At 40.7% G+C, this 19631-nt stretch overlaps 1 protein-coding gene across 2 annotated transcripts; it reads left to right on the forward strand.

The window, feature by feature from the left end:
- Positions 1-7202: 7202 nt before the first annotated feature.
- On the forward strand, positions 7203-18935 carry pax1a (paired box 1a). 2 transcript variants are annotated; one of them, XR_011598483.1, is made up of 6 exons: positions 7203-7450; positions 8174-8803; positions 9841-9974; positions 10519-10732; positions 11285-11467; positions 17969-18935. XR_011598483.1 is itself a non-coding variant. In XM_070920334.1 (5 exons), the coding sequence occupies exons 1-5, from the start codon at positions 7447-7449 to the stop codon at positions 11401-11403; spliced, it is 1101 nt and encodes a 366-aa protein (XP_070776435.1). In that variant the 5' UTR covers positions 7203-7446; the 3' UTR covers positions 11404-11976. The 2 variants fall into 2 exon arrangements, 1 of the variants encoding a protein (XP_070776435.1); XM_070920334.1 differs by lacking the exon at positions 17969-18935 and having other exon boundaries at positions 11285-11976.
- The last annotated feature ends 696 nt before the right edge of the window (positions 18936-19631 follow it).

A 19631-nucleotide genomic window follows, 5' to 3' on the forward strand; every position in this document is an offset into this window, starting at 1 on the left:
GAAAATACAAGGTTAGTGTCAATTTCCACATGTGACCCAGTGTTTTCGACTCCCTGGGCTGATTTCCAAGTAGGGCAGGCTTGAATCAGCAGCAGCCGTGGATGGAGTCTGAAGTGCTCCAAAAGTAATTAAGGTTCCTTCTCTTAATTGACAACAGACTGAGCCCAGCGAAGCTCCACCACCAAACACCGCTAAACAACCGAGCATGGGAGTATAAAAAGTTTCATGTAATAATGCCTAGGAAAGCTGAGCAGACTGCAAAGAGCGTGAGTATGAATGACGTAGTAACACAACAAATGCGTAGTTATGCAGCCCTGTCAGAAAGTAAACCCCATTAAAAAGATGTTTTTTATTTTGTCAAGTTTATGTGATTTAGTCCATCCTGCATGTGTTGCTGTCGGTTTTCGGCCCATCTCAAATGTTTTAACCAACCACTTTCCCTAGACAAGAAAATATTTACAACTTTCTTGACCCTTGGGACACACAGATTGCTCCTTTGGTTTGCTTTAAAATTATGTCAAACTGAAAGAGTACAATTATCTTTACCCAAAGAAGAATTTCTTGTGAGTTTATATAATGCATGGGAATAAAAAAAGAATATTTACTTGCTTTCTGGCTCCAAGTGAGAGTTTATCTATCACCTCTTCAACATGCAGGACTATTCTGCTCATGGCCACAGAGGGAGCTCTTCATCATCCTTTTACATCGTTTGATTATCATGCAGCACTGGAGAAGACCATGTTCTTGGTCTCAGGTCACAGGTTACATTGCAAAAAGTTCAGCAGTCTATCTGAAAAGAAAGTAGAGAAAAACATAAGCCCCCATATGATAACGTGGCACAATTCATCATGACTTGGCACAAAATATTTCTGCCTCATGAACACTGCTGATAACCATTGACGATGGTAATGTAGACCAGAGAAAAGTAGACAGGGAAAAGTTATTATTGTTTACGAAGAAAGTGAATAAATAGAAAAATAGCATTAAATAATTTTTAAACATATATTCTATAGCTACAGTTCAGAACATTTAGGATCATACTATATGGCCAGTTGACTAAATATATGGTGATTCTAAAACACACCTAATAGCACATTGTGCTAAAATTTCACAAGAAGAAAGTACGAGACAGGGAAACGTTATTATTGTTTATGAAGAAATTGAAATCATTCAGCCTGGAATCTATAAATCTGACACAAGAAACAGCCACATTTCATATTAATGTTCCCCTTGGAGATTTACCTATAGGAAGTAACCGGCCATCATTTTCCCATTCACGGAGCATCACTTTTTGATCATTTAATCTATATGTAGATTGTGATGGTGAATTATAGCCTGCGCCATGTCTGATAAAAATGTCTCACCTTGAATCTTTATTATGCTGACTCTGATAATCTGATAGCAGATGCTAAACATGTGTGTGTACTTATCACTAATGCTTAGAGTTAGTTATCTTTTCCATTCGCATTTCCAGAACAGATCATCATCTTCCTGAATTTATGGTTAGTGTTTCCACTCCGAAGTCATACTTTTATCTTAATTAAGTGCATCATGATAAGTGTGGCCTCTTTATGCAGTCAGAGATTACTACTGTGCATTAAACTACAATGTTCCACCAGAAACAGCTCCTGTAATGCAGGAGTGGAAGTCTTATACTATGACCTTACTCAATATTTACTCTCTCTGCAGTCACATGATGTTACTGCTGTGTCCTCTTAACACGTTTTAAAACTAATTTGTTGTGTTTCAGTCATGTCTTTCACTTTGAATGAGGCACCAGATTCAATTCTTAGATGATGCACTGTTTGTGTTACAATGTAGGACCAGCAGGAGTATTTATCTTTATAATTTTTGCCTGTTTTTATTGATAAAGACGAGGAAAGCCTGGATGTCAGTGCCGACCGGGGCTTGACTGTTTGATCCTCTGTGGAAGTTTATATCAAAAAGAGAAAATGGTCGTCCGAGGAGAATCTTTGATGCAAGCAACGAACAAAAGGAAAACAAACACAATATATGTGTGAATGCTACCAGAATTCATAACTGCAGACCAGAGGTCAGCCTGTGAATGCTAACACTCAAGTCGGTTCACATTTTGGGATGACAGCTTGAATCACAGCAACAGAGAGAGAGAGAGAGAGAGAGAGAAAAACTCCTTTGTATTTTCCTAATATGTTTCCACTTTAAATGAAAACCACATTTGTCCCCAATACACAACAAAGTTGTTATGGATTCCCAAGGACAGCCAGTGGTATGAAATTAAAACAAACTGAAGCCATTTCTGATGTAGCACTTTGTTAGATGGAATATACTTATGTAGTGCGTACAGTCAATAACAGAAAACATGGCTTCATGTTATATCCTCTTTGAAATGTGATAACTGCGAGTATAGCTTAAGGTAAAGGCAGCTTTCTGCATACAAAAAACAAGCAAACACAGTGACAGACCCCTCACCTCCCTTCACATTCAGCAGGGGATATTTGTCTGCTTCTCTCCAGAAACAGTCATGCATGATCCTCAGGCATCTCCCTTAATGTAACAATTAAAAGCACGCTCAGAACATGAAGACACATGAGACGTGTTTAGTGAAGGTCACAAGCAATTACCCAGCCTGGTAAAAGCTGGCATGTCTCACATGGCACCGCTGCACGCCCTCATTAGGCGTGTTCTGCAGCTCAGAGTGGGTCTTGCAGCTATAAAAGAACTGAGCTCGCTGCCTTCCAAGCCTCCTTTTAGCAGAACCTCACCAGCAGGAGCACAAAGAAACTACACATCACCGCCTCTGGATCAGATAGGAGTGGACAAACCTTTTTTGTGGGGGGGGGGGCGTACTTGACCAAGGAATCGGTGTGTTTCTTTACAGGTTGGGCTTGGTTGGCTTTCAACAGGATAAACATTGATTCCCCCTCCTTCCTTATAATGAGCAACAATTTTTAGCCTAAATGTGAAACTTTAGGTTTAATGTATCAGCACAAAAATGACATTTTCAAATAGGCGAGGAACAGAATAGCTGCTGTTCAGTTGTTACTTTACCAGTTACCAGGCACAGATGAGCAGCCTCGGGAGCAGATGCACATAGTTTGTTTTTGCCTCTGCCCTTATGCAAATATAAGGAGCAGGAGGTTTTCCCTGACACACTTTGTTTTAAACTTAAAGCCTCATGTTGGTCCTGTTGTGCCGAATGCTCACAATCTGTCTAATAATTTCCATACCGAGCACTGAGACTCACTAAATTAAACAAACACTACATCAAAAACACAGGCACAACAAAAAAAGGGGTGGGGTGGGGGGGCTCTTCAATAAAACACTATGGTTCGTCCAGTTGTGGAAGGAAAATTGAAACCATGTCAGAAAACATATACAAGTTGTGCTTTTGTTGAAATGGGAAAGACACGTTTATCTGAGCTGATGTCCAAAACGCTGCACACTATTACTACTAATTGAAACTTGATGCATCACAGCTACCAGTTATTTTGCTATTTTTTCTCAAGCCAAGGAGCCAGAGGTAGGCCTTGGTTGCATTAGGTCTGCACACACACACACACACACACACACACACACACACACACACACCTCTTGAATGGTACTGTTTAGGTAGGTAGTCTTTATTGATTTCAGCTCTTTTAACATTTACATAGCAGTTTATAAAGTAACATCAGTGTAAGTGCACCTGAAAGATCACTAAAATAACCAGCTCCAGCGCCTCAGCACCTCCAGATTCATCCGCAGACACTCCTCTCTATCGGGCCCCGTCGAGACAATGAAAAATAGAGCCTTAAATTCGCCTTAAGACTTTAAAGACGAAGCACACTTGAGGAAGGGAATCCTTTGATGACACTTAAAACCAACACCAATATTTACCGACGGGGGTCGTTGCACCTTGCGGGCGTCAGGTGTCGATCGGATGAGTTCACTTGTGTCTGATCTGAAAGCGATTTGGGAGGAAATTTCACACTTTGAAGACCGCCGTCTGTTTGTGCACCATTCATTGTCTGACGCTCGAAACTGAACAAACAATAAAGAATTAGAATGAAACCATTAAAGGAAAATTAATCTATAGTTACATTTGAGAACATATAGGATGATACAGACACGTGCTTAAAACGAGATTAAGTATATTTTCTGAACGCCAGTAGCAAATATACAAATATATATTTTGACACATAAAAGGCACAGAAAAGGCATTGCACCCCAAACATTAAGACAGTGGAAATTACTTATAGTCCCTGAATATGAATTAATCCTCATGTTTTGGGGAACAGAGAAAAAGTAATCGATATTAAATGAGAGTCTGCGCTTTTTCAAAGTAGGAATGCTTTACACAGTAATATGGTAATATTAAACCAGCGACAGTAATGTGTGTAAATATGAGCTTTAGTCGGTGATCATCATTAGACAAAACAACCACCATTATATACATCCCTCTGCTCGAGGCTATCACCGGAAAATGAATAATTCCATTGGCCCTCCCAGCCTTAAAACATCTTCCATTACTTCCACATTGTGCTTTAGCTCATGAGGCTCAAGAGATGTCGTTTAAAGATACAAATCTGGGAAGAGTTAAGTTACTTTTTACTCCCCTGATGAAATGGCAGGGGATACGGAGATAAAAAGAAGAATATTGTACAGCAGACAGCGTCCGGCAGACAATAATTATGCGTCATCCATTAAAGTTCAAATGAAATATTAAGGACTGTGCCTTTGGTGTTTGTGTTGATGCTGCAGTATATATGTGGGCACATATTGCATCAATACACTTTGACCCTTGCAGTATGAGGGGAGCCGTTCAACACTGTTGTTGTTGAGTCACACATGAGAAACACAATCAGGCGGTTGAGAAGCCGCGCACCTGAAATATGTGCAACAAAAAAAAGTAAAACTGCACTGACGGTTGAGGTGTTTTCCAAACGCGTGGATTATTTATTAACATTGCTTTGATATTTCTTTCATTCTTTAATAAATGTATTCGCCTCTCAGCGTCCATAATGAGTGAATTGAACGTTTTAGAAAAGAGCATTTAGCAAAATAAGATTCCAATAATAAATGCAGAGCACGGACCTCGTCGTGGTTAAGTTTTGGAGCTCTGCTGTTTATCTAACCTACATAGCCGGAATTTACACTGAAGAAAAGCCAATCTACTGCCGCGCACAGTTTGGCTTTTGGTATCTTTTAAACTTCAGCAATAAAAACCTGCAGAATTATTTCTCCTTCACAAGCCGAAGGCTTTAGATAACCAAGACTGTGCTCATTTAATATCAGCAGTGTAAAGGTGAATGTCCGGCAGGAAGAAAAAACATTTAAAAAAAAACGAAGTCATGCAAATTCAATTTCACAGGTAAAATATACAGACTGCATTCACTTCTGCATGTAATGTATCTTTATGTTCCAACAGACGTATTATTCGTTAAATGTGATTACATTATACCAGAAAACCATTATAGCCTACTAGTGTTACAATGCATACATTAACACGGCAAAAAATAATGTTACAGAAAACATTCGTATTTGAAACTTGTAGAAGTGTAATACAGGAAAAAAAAAATGCACACAATGAGATATATAATAATAAAGCGGACTCGTGAAGGAAATGGTATCAAAATATAGGCCACGCATACGGCGTAAATCGACGCACCTTCTCACTCTGATATCTCTGTTGAATACAGAGACATTTTTGGTCATTCCTATTGAAACAGTCAGAAAAGGGTTTACCTACCCCGAAAACAGTGCACGAGTCAAAGGCTGTGTGCTGATGAGACCATGTAATTCCTACATTGTCCAGATGAGGGGAGTCCTGCCAGCCGAGCAATGGACAGAGGACAGAGAGAGAGACACAGAAAGACATGTCAGGGGGAGAGAGAGAGGCAGTGACACAGCCATGAAACTGAGGAGGATTTTAAACGCCAGTTATTTAAACAATCATTTATACTCAGCAGCGACAGTTTCCTCCAGCCTGACTGTCACCGCCCTGCAACACGCATGCATATACAGCACGCGAATATGAGACATGGATTCACTGGATGTCCGGACTAATTGAAGGTCCACGATTTAACAAAAAAAAAAAAAAGAAGAAGAAGTTTTCGTCACTAGTATCTAACTCTGAGGCGATCATCTCCAGCACCCACACTCTGCTCCTCTGACCCGACCTGATGCTTTCCATGTGTCCTGCTCCCAGATCTGGATGGTGAAATGGCCAGGAGACAGAGAGGAGAGGGGTGGTGGAGGAGGGGGGTGGTGGAGGGGGATAAGGACACTGCACCCTGTTACCATTGGGTCGACTGTTAAGTTTTACAAGTAACGTTTTGCGAGCTTATAAACGATACCTTCTAAACTTGCACAGGAAACTCCGAAAACATGCTGTGATAATGTATGTCTCTGGCATCCAGTCGATATCCCATAGTCTGGGAGCGCTGCGATCTACAGAGCTATCGATTACATGAGCCCCTTCCCATGTTTGATGCTCTAACACTGGCTTAGAAAAAAGACTCAGGCTGCTGCGAGTGTGAACGTCTCCTCTTTTTGCTCTGATGGTTCAAATGACTCGAATGCGAAGGATCACACCTTCAGTGTGTCTGTTGGATGGTCCATTTATGAACCAATATGCAGAAAAATACTCTAAAATATATTACGATAGGCACAAATGTTGCGTATGTATATGTAAACTAGCCAATCACATCCACAGGTGGATACTTCCAGGGTCATTTTTTATGTTAGTTGAGAGAAATAATTTCATCGGTGCATCACAAACATGATACAGACCACAGGCTCACCCATATTTCATGTGAATTCAGTGAAGTAAAAGTGATCAAATCCCTAAATTACAAGCATCACCGCATGAATATCAGTCAAACACCTTTCTTAAAATGACTGACTGATGCAATTTAATCTTAATGACCCTCTCGTTTAATAATTTATATCAAACTTATACTACTACTACTACTACTACATCCCAGTGTATGTTACTGGTGCGATGTACAGGTCTTTACCAGAAGGCTGCATGTTGGATGAAGCGTTTCCCTTTCTGCCACTTCCCCTATGCAAAATATCCAAGGAGGCTGCACGGCTCCAACCGGATGGGGTTTGCATTGGCTGACAGCGTTTCCAGCGCCGGACGACCAATGAAACCAAAGCAGAGGCTCGGCGTATAACAGCGAAGATTGACGTGGAGGACGCGTCAAATTAATTCCAGCAAACTCCGGACTCCCCGGGATCACTCCAATTTGCTTTTATCGGATGAAGATCACTTCGGTGCCATTGTACCTTGCAGTCACTCGCTTCCTAACAGAGAAGGGGGCGCGCTGCACTCGGAGGAGATTTTAAAGAGGTCTCCTTTTTTCCCTCTTCTGGGGCTCATTCCTCCCGTTCCCCCCTTCCTTCTCTGCCTTCGCTCGGACGCATTCAGCCATTTGAAGGGGCACCTACATTCCCCAGCATCTCGAAACATATAGGCAAATGGGTAAGCCTGCGTTACCATCTGCATGCTTCACTGGCGGGGAGCTTATGGAAGCGTATCCAGCCTCACCACGCCTGCGTAAAGACAGAAATAAGCATTTGTTTTTGTCTCCAAGTTCAGATTGTGTTCAGATCAAGAGTGTCTCTTTGGCGACGGCTTGTCACGTTTATTCCATGGTGGATTTTTCCAGCTCCATTCAGAACGCATTGTTGTCTGTTTAAAGCTTTAAATCTTAAATGGAACCACACCACAAATTATCCTATGAAAAGTGTGTCTTTGTAGAGTTCTCGAGTGTCAATTCCTCAAGCTCGCCATTTTTAATGTTGTTTTTTTTTTGTTGTGCAGGCAGGGATGGTGGAGACTAAACCCAGCCAAACAGTTTACACTCATTTGTAAAGTTGCAAAATAGCGGTTACAAACCAGGGTTGCCAGTGTGTGTAGGCTGACGCATGTTATACGACTTGGTAACCTCAATTTATGGTGTAAATTACAGGAGCTGGCCTGCGTCAAGCGGATGCAGGCTGAATGTGTGTTTCTCTCTTAATAATAAATACATATAGTTATCCCTAACCCCATAAACACAACACTTTTATTACATTATATTTTGTGACAGAATAAGTGCATTGCAAGAATATTATATTTGATTTACTATACATGTCAGAGATGCATGTCTACTCACCTCATGCGGTGTAAATATGTGACTTATGTGTCTCTATTCTCCTGCAGAGCAAACCTATGGAGAGGTGAACCAGTTAGGCGGCGTGTTCGTCAACGGGCGACCCCTTCCCAACGCTATACGGTTAAGAATAGTGGAGCTGGCTCAGCTCGGGATCAGACCCTGCGATATAAGCCGGCAACTCCGAGTCTCCCACGGCTGCGTGAGCAAGATCTTGGCGAGGTACAACGAGACGGGCTCCATCTTACCCGGTGCCATCGGTGGAAGCAAACCCCGGGTCACGACGCCGAACGTGGTGAAAAATATCAGGGACTACAAACAAGGCGACCCCGGGATCTTTGCCTGGGAGATCCGGGACAGGCTTTTGGCAGATGGAGTTTGCGACAAGTACAACGTCCCGTCGGTTAGCTCGATCAGCAGGATTTTACGCAACAAGATTGGGAATCTCTCCCAGCCCGGCCAGTATGAGAGCAGTAAGCAAGCCTCCGCGCAGGCCGGGCTCTCCTACAACCACATATACCCTTATTCCTACCCCAACACCATGTCGCCCACTGGCACTAAAATGGGCAGCCCTCCTGGAGTACCGATGTCGGCTGGACATATGAGCATATCCAGGGCCTGGCCTTCTGCACACACCGTCAGCAACATCCTCGGTATACGAGCCTTCATGGACCCTGCAGGTGAGGAAAACGCCTCCGCGTTCTTGCTCTGTGAGAAATCTTAGGCCTCTGTGCCATACATGGAAGCCTGTATTGCCAGTTGTTCTCAAATAAGAGCTTAATAAACCAGTGCAGCTGGTTATTATTGTGTTATCCTGCGTGATGGATTGCCATTTCACTCAGTACTACCTGCTCTGGCAACAGGCAGGACAATGTGTCCATTAGAAGTTGTACAGGCCTCCGTTTCACCGTTCAGCCAGAAAGCAGTAAGTCCACTCTCAATAGGCCTTTTCATGGGATGATGCATTTGCAAACACTTTGCTCACCTGCTATATCCCCCCTAATCCTTCAAGTAGTCATTACATTTCTTCGCCTTTCTGGTCCTTTAGTCAGTGTTTTCACCTAATGTTGAGTTGCCTGCCCATGTCTATTTTTTGTGCCATACGGTCGAACATAATTCAAACAAACATGTGTATACAATTATATAGAATGGTACATTTTTTATTATTTTTTTCTGATTGAAATAGTTCGACGATGTGAGCCTATTTATACGGGAATATTGCTATTTTACGCACACATGTGCGTAAACATGACATATGATAAAATGCAGGGCTTTATTGGGTATAAAAAGCCGAAATAATTTTTTATTTAAATGATTAAATTGGAGACGAGTATTTATAATAAGCTGATGTTGTTTCCTCTCAAATTGATCGTTTTCTGTTTTGTTTTGTATTTTTCTTTTAGATCAAATTAAAACCCAGGCCTGATTTTGTAATACACGCTTATTAAAAACAGTTACGTACGTTATTTAAAATTAGAATCATTTTGATATTAAATTATATATTTGTTTGATTAACCCTAACTTCAAAACTATTTTAGATAGGCCTGCTGTTTTGAAAATAAAATATGTTTTATAGCCCTGACAGGCTTACGCGTAAAGCATTTTAAATATGTCTATAATTCACATCATTAATTATAAAACGAAATGGGATTGCATTGTTTTTAAGCGATTTTACCATACATACATATTTGACATGAAATGACTGTTTCTAAATCAGCCATTGCCGGGGCGGAGGGATATACGCCAAAGATGGAGGAGTGGAGTAGCGTCAACAGAGCAGCTTTCCCAGCGGCTCACGCGGTCAACGGGATCGACAAATCAGCCATTGACGCCGACATAAAATACGCTCAGGTAAAAAAAATCATTTCTACTCCAAGTTTGGACAAGTGTGTGCACTCTGTACTGCTACAATAGCGCCATTTTCCTTTTCTTCATAGGAAACAGTCCAAATGTTTCGTGCCAAAGTGGGCAGAGGCCTTCAGTAAATGATTGCTCTGTGGCAGAGCTGTGAAAAGGTTCCATGTCAGGGACCCTCACACACACAGTCACATGAGGCCACAGATCTCTGCCTGATAACTGGCTTTAGCCCTGAGACTACCGGGAGTTTTATTACTCTTGATTAAATGCTGACTTCTGTTTTAGGACTGAGATGACAGACAGAGCGCACACATACTCGAATTAGTCCTATTTATGGTGAATTAAATTATAGTGGTTCTCGTGTATTCCTCAGTTTGCTTCCCTCTTCTTCTAAACCACCCGGTCACCGTCTTTGAGATCCACTGCTGTAGGCCACATGTCACTGTCACGTACAATTATACGCGCTGCGAGTTTGGTTTTTTTTCTTTTTCTTTTTGTGTGTTCTTATTTTGTCCCTGTCTTATCTGTTTGCCTGCAGCCCTCCTCCACACTGTCCAGTTATGTCTCGGCGTGCGCTTACTCTCCCACCAACCAGTACGGGGTGTACAGCGGGCCAGCAGGCGGCTACGTGGCCTCGGGCCACCACCACTGGCAGCCGCAGAGCCCGGCCCTGTCCCACCCAGGCAGCGGGATGAGCATGCATGCGGGGGAGATCCACTCGCCGATGAACTTCAAGCATCAGGCCCGAGAAGGTACAGATTCAACTGTTTAATGTGGGTGACAGATGTGTCGAATCCTAAAATATATATATGATCTCTTGGATGCAGATGCTTTATATTAGAATGGACTTTTACAGTTTATTTATTATTATTATCTTTATTATATCAACTCATATCCGCATATGACCGTACAGTCTCTCTCGCCCCAGGTCCCGTTCTCACACACACACACACACACACACACTTACGCAATGAGAAATCACCTCAACGAGCGCAAACATTTACCAAATCCCAAATGAAGCCTAATTATATGTCAGTTATTAAATATTGACCTTCCAGACATGACCAGCATCACGCGCGCCATGCGATCCGAGGACATTTTTGCACACATTGAATAGAAGAAAAGCCTAATTTTTAAGGAGAGACTGCTTTTTAATACGTATGTATAAGTAGGTCAGATCTGCTCTGACCTGTAGGAGGAATAAGTCACGTTAGATGCATTTGTCTCGGGGAGTAAATAATAATAATAATTTGACATGAAGTTGCATGCACAGGCCAACTGTATTTGTTCTTTGCGTTGTGCAGGAGACAGAAAACCGCCCAGTCCCCTGAGCAAGCAGCAGCAGCAGCAGCAGCAGCAGCAGCAGCAGCAACATGAAGACTTGAACAGTGTGCATGGACTCAGCCTCACCTCATCATCATAACCGGGACTTATACCACCTTAAATACCAGACCCATTTAACTGAACTCATTTCAACAACTGCAACAGTAAGTCTGAACTCTAACGACTTGCTCCCCCCGTGTGTATGTGTGTGTGTGTGTGTGTGTGTGTGTGTGTGTAGCTTACAGTCAAACACAGGCCTGTTCACATGCATTATGAACACAGTATAGCTTTATCGGCCTTCATGGCCACATGAATGTAATCTTGCATGGATGTACTGGTGTTTCCCCTCATTGGTTGATAGTTTTTTTTCTCCATTGAAATACTTCATGTTGCTCGACTGTATATTCTCTTGTGGAGACTGCAGGATGAAAAAAAATAAGATTTTTGTCAGTCCAGTCTGTCATTGATGTTTTCTTATAAAACAAAGGGCTATTCTGTAATCCGCCATATATCACATGATCTTAATTTGTGGCCATGATCTCGATTCTATGCAGTGACTCAACGATGTGAACAAAGAGATTGTCTAAATGTAAAATATTTGCCAAAGCTTTAATTATATATTTTTATAATTTCACTGTAAATATTAAAAAAATAAAGGCTGTCTTTAATGCCATGTGGTGTCGTAGCTTATATTATTTCAGCATAGATCCATGAAAAGTGTTTCTCTGGTTCCTCCCATTGGTTAAGGCCTAATTCACGAAGGCGCTGATATCAGTTGAAAGACAGAGAAATAGCCTGCGGGAAATTCAAGTTTTCTATTAACTCAAGTAGTTTCTAGTTAACCAATAAGGGCCTCATATAATCTGGGTTTAGCCTACAGATTCTGTAACTGCAACAAAAAAAAGTGACTTGTGTTAAAGGTATTTATTTTTATGGCAGTCGTCAGAAAGATGACTGTCTCTGAATGGAAGTTTGATCCAGCAGCTCGGTCGTTGGCAGTGACACTTTGCTTTCTCTGAGGCTATAAAAGGCATAAAAATACATTTTAATGAATCACATAATAAGTGAATAGGTTAATCGAGGTTTTTCTTCCATGACATTTTATCCTAATGTTGGCAAGGTAATTGAAATATATTGGGTCATTAGGGAAAAGTAATTTCTGTGCTCAAGTGTAACCTCCCTACACTTCCACGGAGCTCTCCACAGGCCGGGCGCCTCCGCTGATTCCTATCTCAGTTGTAACTGATACCAGCCAATCAGAGATCTGACCGCGCACGTTAATGGACGAGGTGTACAGGAGGGCAGCTGCCAGCCTAAATCCACCCACATGCAGCTTCAGGGATGTGTCTTTGTATACAAATCACGAGAGTGTTCCCGTACAGGCCCGGAGGCTGGCTACACGGTTACTCCTGTGGCCTGTTTGCTCTAACGAAAAGCCTCCTCACAGCTCTGCTCAACAGGCTGAACTGCGCTTCACTGAATATTAATGCTCTCTGATCTCACCTCATTTCTGTGACGAGGCTATTGCTTTCTGTGGTGATCGACTCACCCTGTCGTGGTCTCATTTGTACAAGAATATACATAATCAATAGCTTTATGCAATGCAAGTATGTTTTTATGTGGAGCTTATATAGCATTATTACTGTAGCCTGGTATGTTTCCGTCATTTTTACATGCGTCTTAATGATGAACGATTCGTTTATGTTTCGTTTGAACCATGTGGGGTAACACTTTGCCATACCGTGCACACAAATGTGAGTAGTCGCTAAGCAACGAGAGAGGAACGAATCAGGACCGACCTGGTCATTTATGAATGATAATTAACTGAGTGGTTACAAAGTAGGCTACTTTAATAGTTAAATAGCTGTGAAGTCCAATCAAAACTTCCATAAAGTAACGGCCAGATAATCATGAAGGACTTTACAGAGGTGGTGCATTAAAGTCATTATTAATAAATGAGTGGCTACTAGTTCAGAGCTAATCAGGAACGACGAAGAAAGTGGTCGTTATTATTCGATTCACAGATACTTGTGACCATTTCCTAATGATTCATTAATATAGTATCCCCCAGTCTGTTCTCCCCTGACTCATCATTATTAACTCTTTTTATTAAGAAAATACTCATTAACGATTCATTAATTATCAGGCCGTTCCTGATTCGTTCCTCTCGTTTCTTAGCAACTCCTCACATTTTTGTGTACTGTTTTATTACCGAAAATATTTCGTTTCATCACCTGGACTAGTTCGTTTGTGACAGTTGAGTCGTTTTTGAATTGTGTTTCTTACTTACAACAAATCAGTACATTTACTGATGTTCTTCTAATTAATATCAGCTGTCGAAAATATAAAACGACATAAGTCTAGTTTGTCATAAATTCAAACTTTAAAGTAAAGTTTAAAATTTTATTTCAACATTTATTGTGAGTACAATAGATGCTTCAGGGGAAAAAATAAGAATAAAATGAATACATATTTTTATGTATTAGTCCAGTCAGCTTTCAGCTCTTACAACTGAAACGTACTTGTGTAATTAAACTGGACTCTCAGGTGCTGCCTGCATCTCTTCTACTGTGACTTGGTGCAGGACGCTGAGGTCAGGGGGAGCGTGTGCAGCACAGTTGGTCTGGTGAAGGGCCCAGTATAGTTTGGTTAAGACTGAGCATTTCTGTGGTTTTTAACAGCACCTTCAGCGTGAATGCAATCAGGAAGACAAGAATATTTTATGATGCTATTTTTATGCCTTTTAAAGACAGAATGAGCCATACAATATATATCCAATGACATTTTCTTCCCTTTTTGGTCTCAGTGGGTCTTAAATAAATTAAGTAATCCTGAAAAACACTGTTATATCCTCCTAAGACCCGGCAATTCATTTTTGTCCTCTGTAGGGGACATGACTCTGAGACCTCTAAGTCAAGCATAATTTATAGAATTTATCTGAATCATACTGTCCCTTTTAAGAGGACACTATGGGCTCTCATTTGATGGCCCAGTTGTGGGGGTTGGGCCAACACAGCACATGCACTGTCTTTTCAAAATGGCAGGAATTTCAACTTCCACATTTTATGCCAACAAGAGAGGTAAATCATAATTTTTTTCCAGATATCATGTTTCTGTTGCTAAAAATCAAGTTGTTTCTTAAAAATAAAAGTCTTGGCTTCCATTTAGTAAGATTTTTAAAAAGTCACAGTAATTTTAACCCTTTCATAACACAACTTTTATTCAATGTCCTTTGTAGAGGACATCAGGACTTACTAACCTCCATTTGTAATACATCAAGGAGCAGAGGGCAAAGTGAGGTAGAGAGGATTTTGTTAAGAATTGTGGAACGAGATTCTGATTTAGAGCTGCCTAAAGATGAGGTAAAGGAGGGCCAGAGAGAGGAGGAAGATGAAAGCTCAGAGGAGGATACTGCAGCTGTTGAGGAGCCTGAGCCCAAGCCAGGGAAAAGTGATGATACACATTGTGTGTTATGGATCAGGAGCAATGTGTAAGCTAGGGTTTTGAAGTTTATTGCTATTACAGTGTGTAGAAAGGGAAATGAGAGCAGTTTTTGTTCACACTGTTGATCACACACACACACACACACACACACACACACACACACACACACACAGTACACAACCAGTTAAAAACTTGACTTGGAAAATTATTGACCCTGTTGATTTACATATTTAATAATACATCTGCTAAAAGTGCATTAAATTTATACCTCTCCTTTCTTTATCACTTAAGTTTCAACCCTGTTGTCGAAGAGGGTTAGGGTTAGGGTTAGATTTGTGTTCAAATGTTTATTGTGCGAAGCACCAGTAAGGATATTCCAGTAACTACTTGCACTTAGCCAAATATATTTTTGTTTTAGCATCATGTTTAACTAACCCTGTTTGGTAGATTGAAGAGTTTGAATGTCAGAATTTCATTTACTTTAATGTTCACGACATGAAAATAATTTTTAAAAGAAATACACTCAAAAATGAATTCAGTATCATAGAATTACATCATTACATTCTGTATGAAGCAAGTCCCGATGTCCACTACAAGGGACAGTCAATAAAAAATCAATACACAATATTTTTGAAAAAAAAATTGTTGCAACATGTTTCTTTAAACCACAATACTTAAATTATCATAAAAAAATCAAAAAAGCAAAACCTTTTTTTCTCCGGGTCTCAGGAGGTTATAGTTCCAAACACACAGGCCCATCGACCTTTCATAGACCAAGAAATAGTTTGAGTGTCCGCTGATTTGAGACATTCAGTGAGATTATTGATGGTTTTTAACCCTCTAAAGACAAAAAGTGGAATACCGAGTGTTACAGAGTTCTCTAGAAAAACTGAAGCTATGTAACAGTCAACTAAAGGAGCCCTGAGACTGGAGGGCGGATTAATTTGGAGAGTAATTATAACTGCGTTTATCATAAAGATGAATAATACATGTGCAGCCATGTGCTATATGTACATATTGCAGTAATTGCAGACCCACTTCATCCAAACAAAAAAAGAGCAGAAAAAGAACGTTTCAGACTTCTTTCACTGAACATCATTGGACTCACTGACTTGAATAGTGTTTTCTTGATTCTAGCTATGGAAGACAGTTGGAAACTCAAGCTGAGCCACCCGAGAACAAGGAAGTGTTGTTCTAGGGTGCATTACAGTATCATTTCAACATATAGGTTGTTTCCAAACGTATTTTCCACAATAATATGCTCTTTGAACATGTTGTTTGGCTTTAAAAATGTTCCTAATTTTGTAGCCCTACAATGTAAATATAAATGTCCACATGCAACTATAATGTTAAATGTACGGCAATAATCAGCCTCGCTTACAGGTCACCAGTGTCTTCTGAGTTTTTATTGATATGGAGACTTGTTGAGAGTTCTGAAAAAGGGTTCCCAGAAAAGAGGAAGTAATTTATTCACAGCACTGAGGTGTCATACCGATCAGTTAAAATAGCAATCTGTGCGCCCTCTGAGCTCTACTTTTCCATCACTGATTTCTTTTCCCTTTTTGCAGCAGAATCCCAAGTGACTCAGTATATCCAAACATTAAGATGGCCTATGAGTACACACGCTCCCTGACTGGAGTCGCTCTGTTTTCCCGGATACCACTTGGGGTTCAGAAAACACTCCTTCATGGTGGCGGGGTTACTTCCTGCGGGACCTATGGTCATCAATCAGGGCAGCAAATGATACCCCCCACTGCGTCCTCTGCAGACCCTCTGTGTTGGGAGGGCAGCAGGTGGGCTGGTTTTAGATGGTTGTGTCCTATTGATACACGGCATACAGACATAATATTTCTTTAATTTTTAGTGTATACTTTGAGATAGGTGCAACATGACGATAAGCAGCCACTTTTTCCATCCCAAAATTGCCATTAGGATTAAGTTCTTGTGTGTTTTGAATCATTGTTTAAATAGTTCCCACTGAGCCATCGCTTCATTCAGTGTTTCTGATTATGTAATTTCACAAGGTAAAACTCCTGGACTATTCATATCTCCAGCTATTTTTATTTATTAAATATTTAATTGTCACTATAAGATTACTTGCCAACAATTTGTATTTGTATTAAATATATTCAGCTGTCCGCAGTGTTATGGTTGTATATTTATGCAATTTATCAGATCTTTTTGCGAAATACAATGTCTCCCTTTTAATTTATTCTTGTCTATTAAATATTACAGAAAGACAACACCATCCTCGAACGTAAAAGAGACAAAAGGAGACTTTTTGCACTGTATGAAGCTACTGACACAAGTGTGCAGATGCCCAGACTTAAACACTGCAGTGCTCCGATCTCCAGCTTCTTGAGAGCGTTACCTCTGCAACTTAAACTTGAAAGGATTCTCAAATGCCACAAGCTTAAACAGATACTTGGAGAGATGGATAGGAGACTTGGCCTCCTTGATCCTAATGGATATGATATTAAGCACTGTTAATAATCAAAGCAGCAGCGAAATGGTGACAGAGATTCCTTAAAAAGCAAGAACAGGCGCTCCCATCTTCAACTGTAACAATTCATCAACGTCTGCCATGTGTACAGGAAGGATTGACTGTTCTTTAGAGACCAAAGTTCAGTTTATGTATTAGACACCTCCCTGGGTATGATTTAAGACATTTTACCTTATCTGTTCTTTTTGTGTTGAGGGGGGAAACTACCCCAGGCTGGCCAGGAGTCACTCACTCACTTTCTCTGCCTTTGCATGACCCAAAGTCAACAAGAGAGCATCTCAGGACGGGCGACATGACAGGCCAGACGAGTCTTGGAAAAAAAGCAAAGAAAGATACACGAGAAACCTTTTAAAAAGAGAGTGGCAAGTTGGCAAAGTGTCAAATTCTGAAAAGAGGGCCAGTGTCAGGAGTTCTCATGTCTGCAATTTCAAATGAATTGACTTGCCATGGAAACATGGTGCATCAAACATGTACAACGCCGTAACATGTGCGTGTCACGGTCTTTGACAAGCAGGATATCATTTTTTGACAAGCATGTGAGAAACAGTCATTAATTAAAATGACATGAAGGGGGATAAAGAAGTTCAATATTGTTATTTGTAAGTGATGCATTCATGATTTTGCCACCAAAGCAGTGGGTCCGAAACGATGTCATCCCTGTAATGCAATAACCGTTGAATTCTTTTTTCTTTTTTTTTTTTCCACTGACTGTCCACAGGATTTCCAAGCAGGCAGAGTTACAGCTCTGTAGTCTAGAGGATGATAAATGTCTCCCTCCCATGTTCTTACTTGCTCTGCCAGCTCACCACATCAACCAGATGCTCTGAAAGCAAAAGGGACAGAGACATGATGATGACATTTGGCTTTCTAAATGAAAACGTATCATTTCACATTTGCTCTCAGGAGATTCCGCCGCTGCTTTTGGTCCTCGGAGGATACAACGATATAGCAATGAAGAGAATAACCACAGGATCACATTGAATTGCAGAGCCCAGCTTTGATTATTATATACAGATGACTTAAAGAGCATGAAATTATGTTTGCAAACAAAACTGAAATGTGCTCTTTGAAAGCAGCGCCATGAAAGCAGGCATATTTTTGTAAAACTAAGAATGCTTGTAATTTGTGTGTATTGTCAGTAATGGGTATGTAAATATCAACCATCTAGAGGAGTGCACAGTTCTTTACTGGAAAGTCAAAGCAACCAGACAACCATTATGGAAATTTGTCAGCACTTCTGTAGTGGAAGTCTATTTTAGTGAAGATCTGGGCACAGACAGAGAGACAGTCCTTAGAGCAGGAGGATCCTCTCTAATTTGTGGAGACTATAGAATTAATGTTCTGCCCTACTGCCCATCTGTGACTTATTTAAAGTGTGCTGAAACATATACTGTGCTAAATGTTGCCACACACAGGCGAATGCTACCAGGAAAATAAAAAAGCTATGCAGCATTGGGTTTAAGGGCTGCCTTCAACTTAATTTTTGGCTCAAATTCTTATTAGGTGATAATAAGATGATGACTCTTCTCCAAAAAAATGTGAGTGGTAAACCACCGTACTGTCTGTTGGTTTGTAGGGAGAATCCTGCCTGAAATTCAGTTGGATCTCTGAGTGAACAGACATCTCTGTGTTTAGAGAGAAGATCAACAGAGGAGCTTTCTTACTCTTTGGATGTTGTACCTGATGCACTGGAATATACTTTTTAACAAAACACTTAAATTTTTTTTATATCATTTTAACACTGGTGTTATTCTATATTTTTGTTGCTGTCAACAAATCCCATGAAAAGACCAAAAGCATCAATGCGTTAATGCGTTGCTCTCTTGTCACTTTGTGACTTCCCTACCATGTCTGTGGCTCTCAACTCTAAGCCCTTAGTTTCTACTGAAGATGTGAATCTTTAAACAGGGGTCACAGATATATATTTTCTTCTTTTTTTTTAGAAGGCCAAATAATCTCCTTAAACAGCTGGGCACTGTAGCTTTTAGCAAACATTTCTCAAACAGGAATAGTAGTGAATTTGTTGGGGACTAATTTGAGCTGTGGATGAATACATAAATGAAGTATTGAGGCAACATCATGATGCCAACTCAGAAAAGAGGTCCAGTTTGTTCTGAGCAAATAATACCCCAGTTTCTTTGTGGTGCGTGGGCATCGCCTCAGTATTCAGGTGTGATAACAGGAAGTAGAGCACACTGGTCTGTGGTACAGGTCTAAAGCATGCAGAGCCTGTTGTTCTGTTGAATACTGCATGTGTGCAGCAGGACCAAGAGCGAACGCTGTCACCATGTACTGAGCTGATGAGATAATGCAACAAAGGGTGAAAGGTAAACAATGCTGACTGTCATTAATCAAAATTTTGACCATGCCCTTCTGCTGCC

Source organism: Enoplosus armatus, chromosome 15 (assembly GCF_043641665.1).
Source record: "Enoplosus armatus isolate fEnoArm2 chromosome 15, fEnoArm2.hap1, whole genome shotgun sequence".
Classification (NCBI taxonomy): domain Eukaryota; kingdom Metazoa; phylum Chordata; class Actinopteri; order Centrarchiformes; family Enoplosidae; genus Enoplosus; species Enoplosus armatus.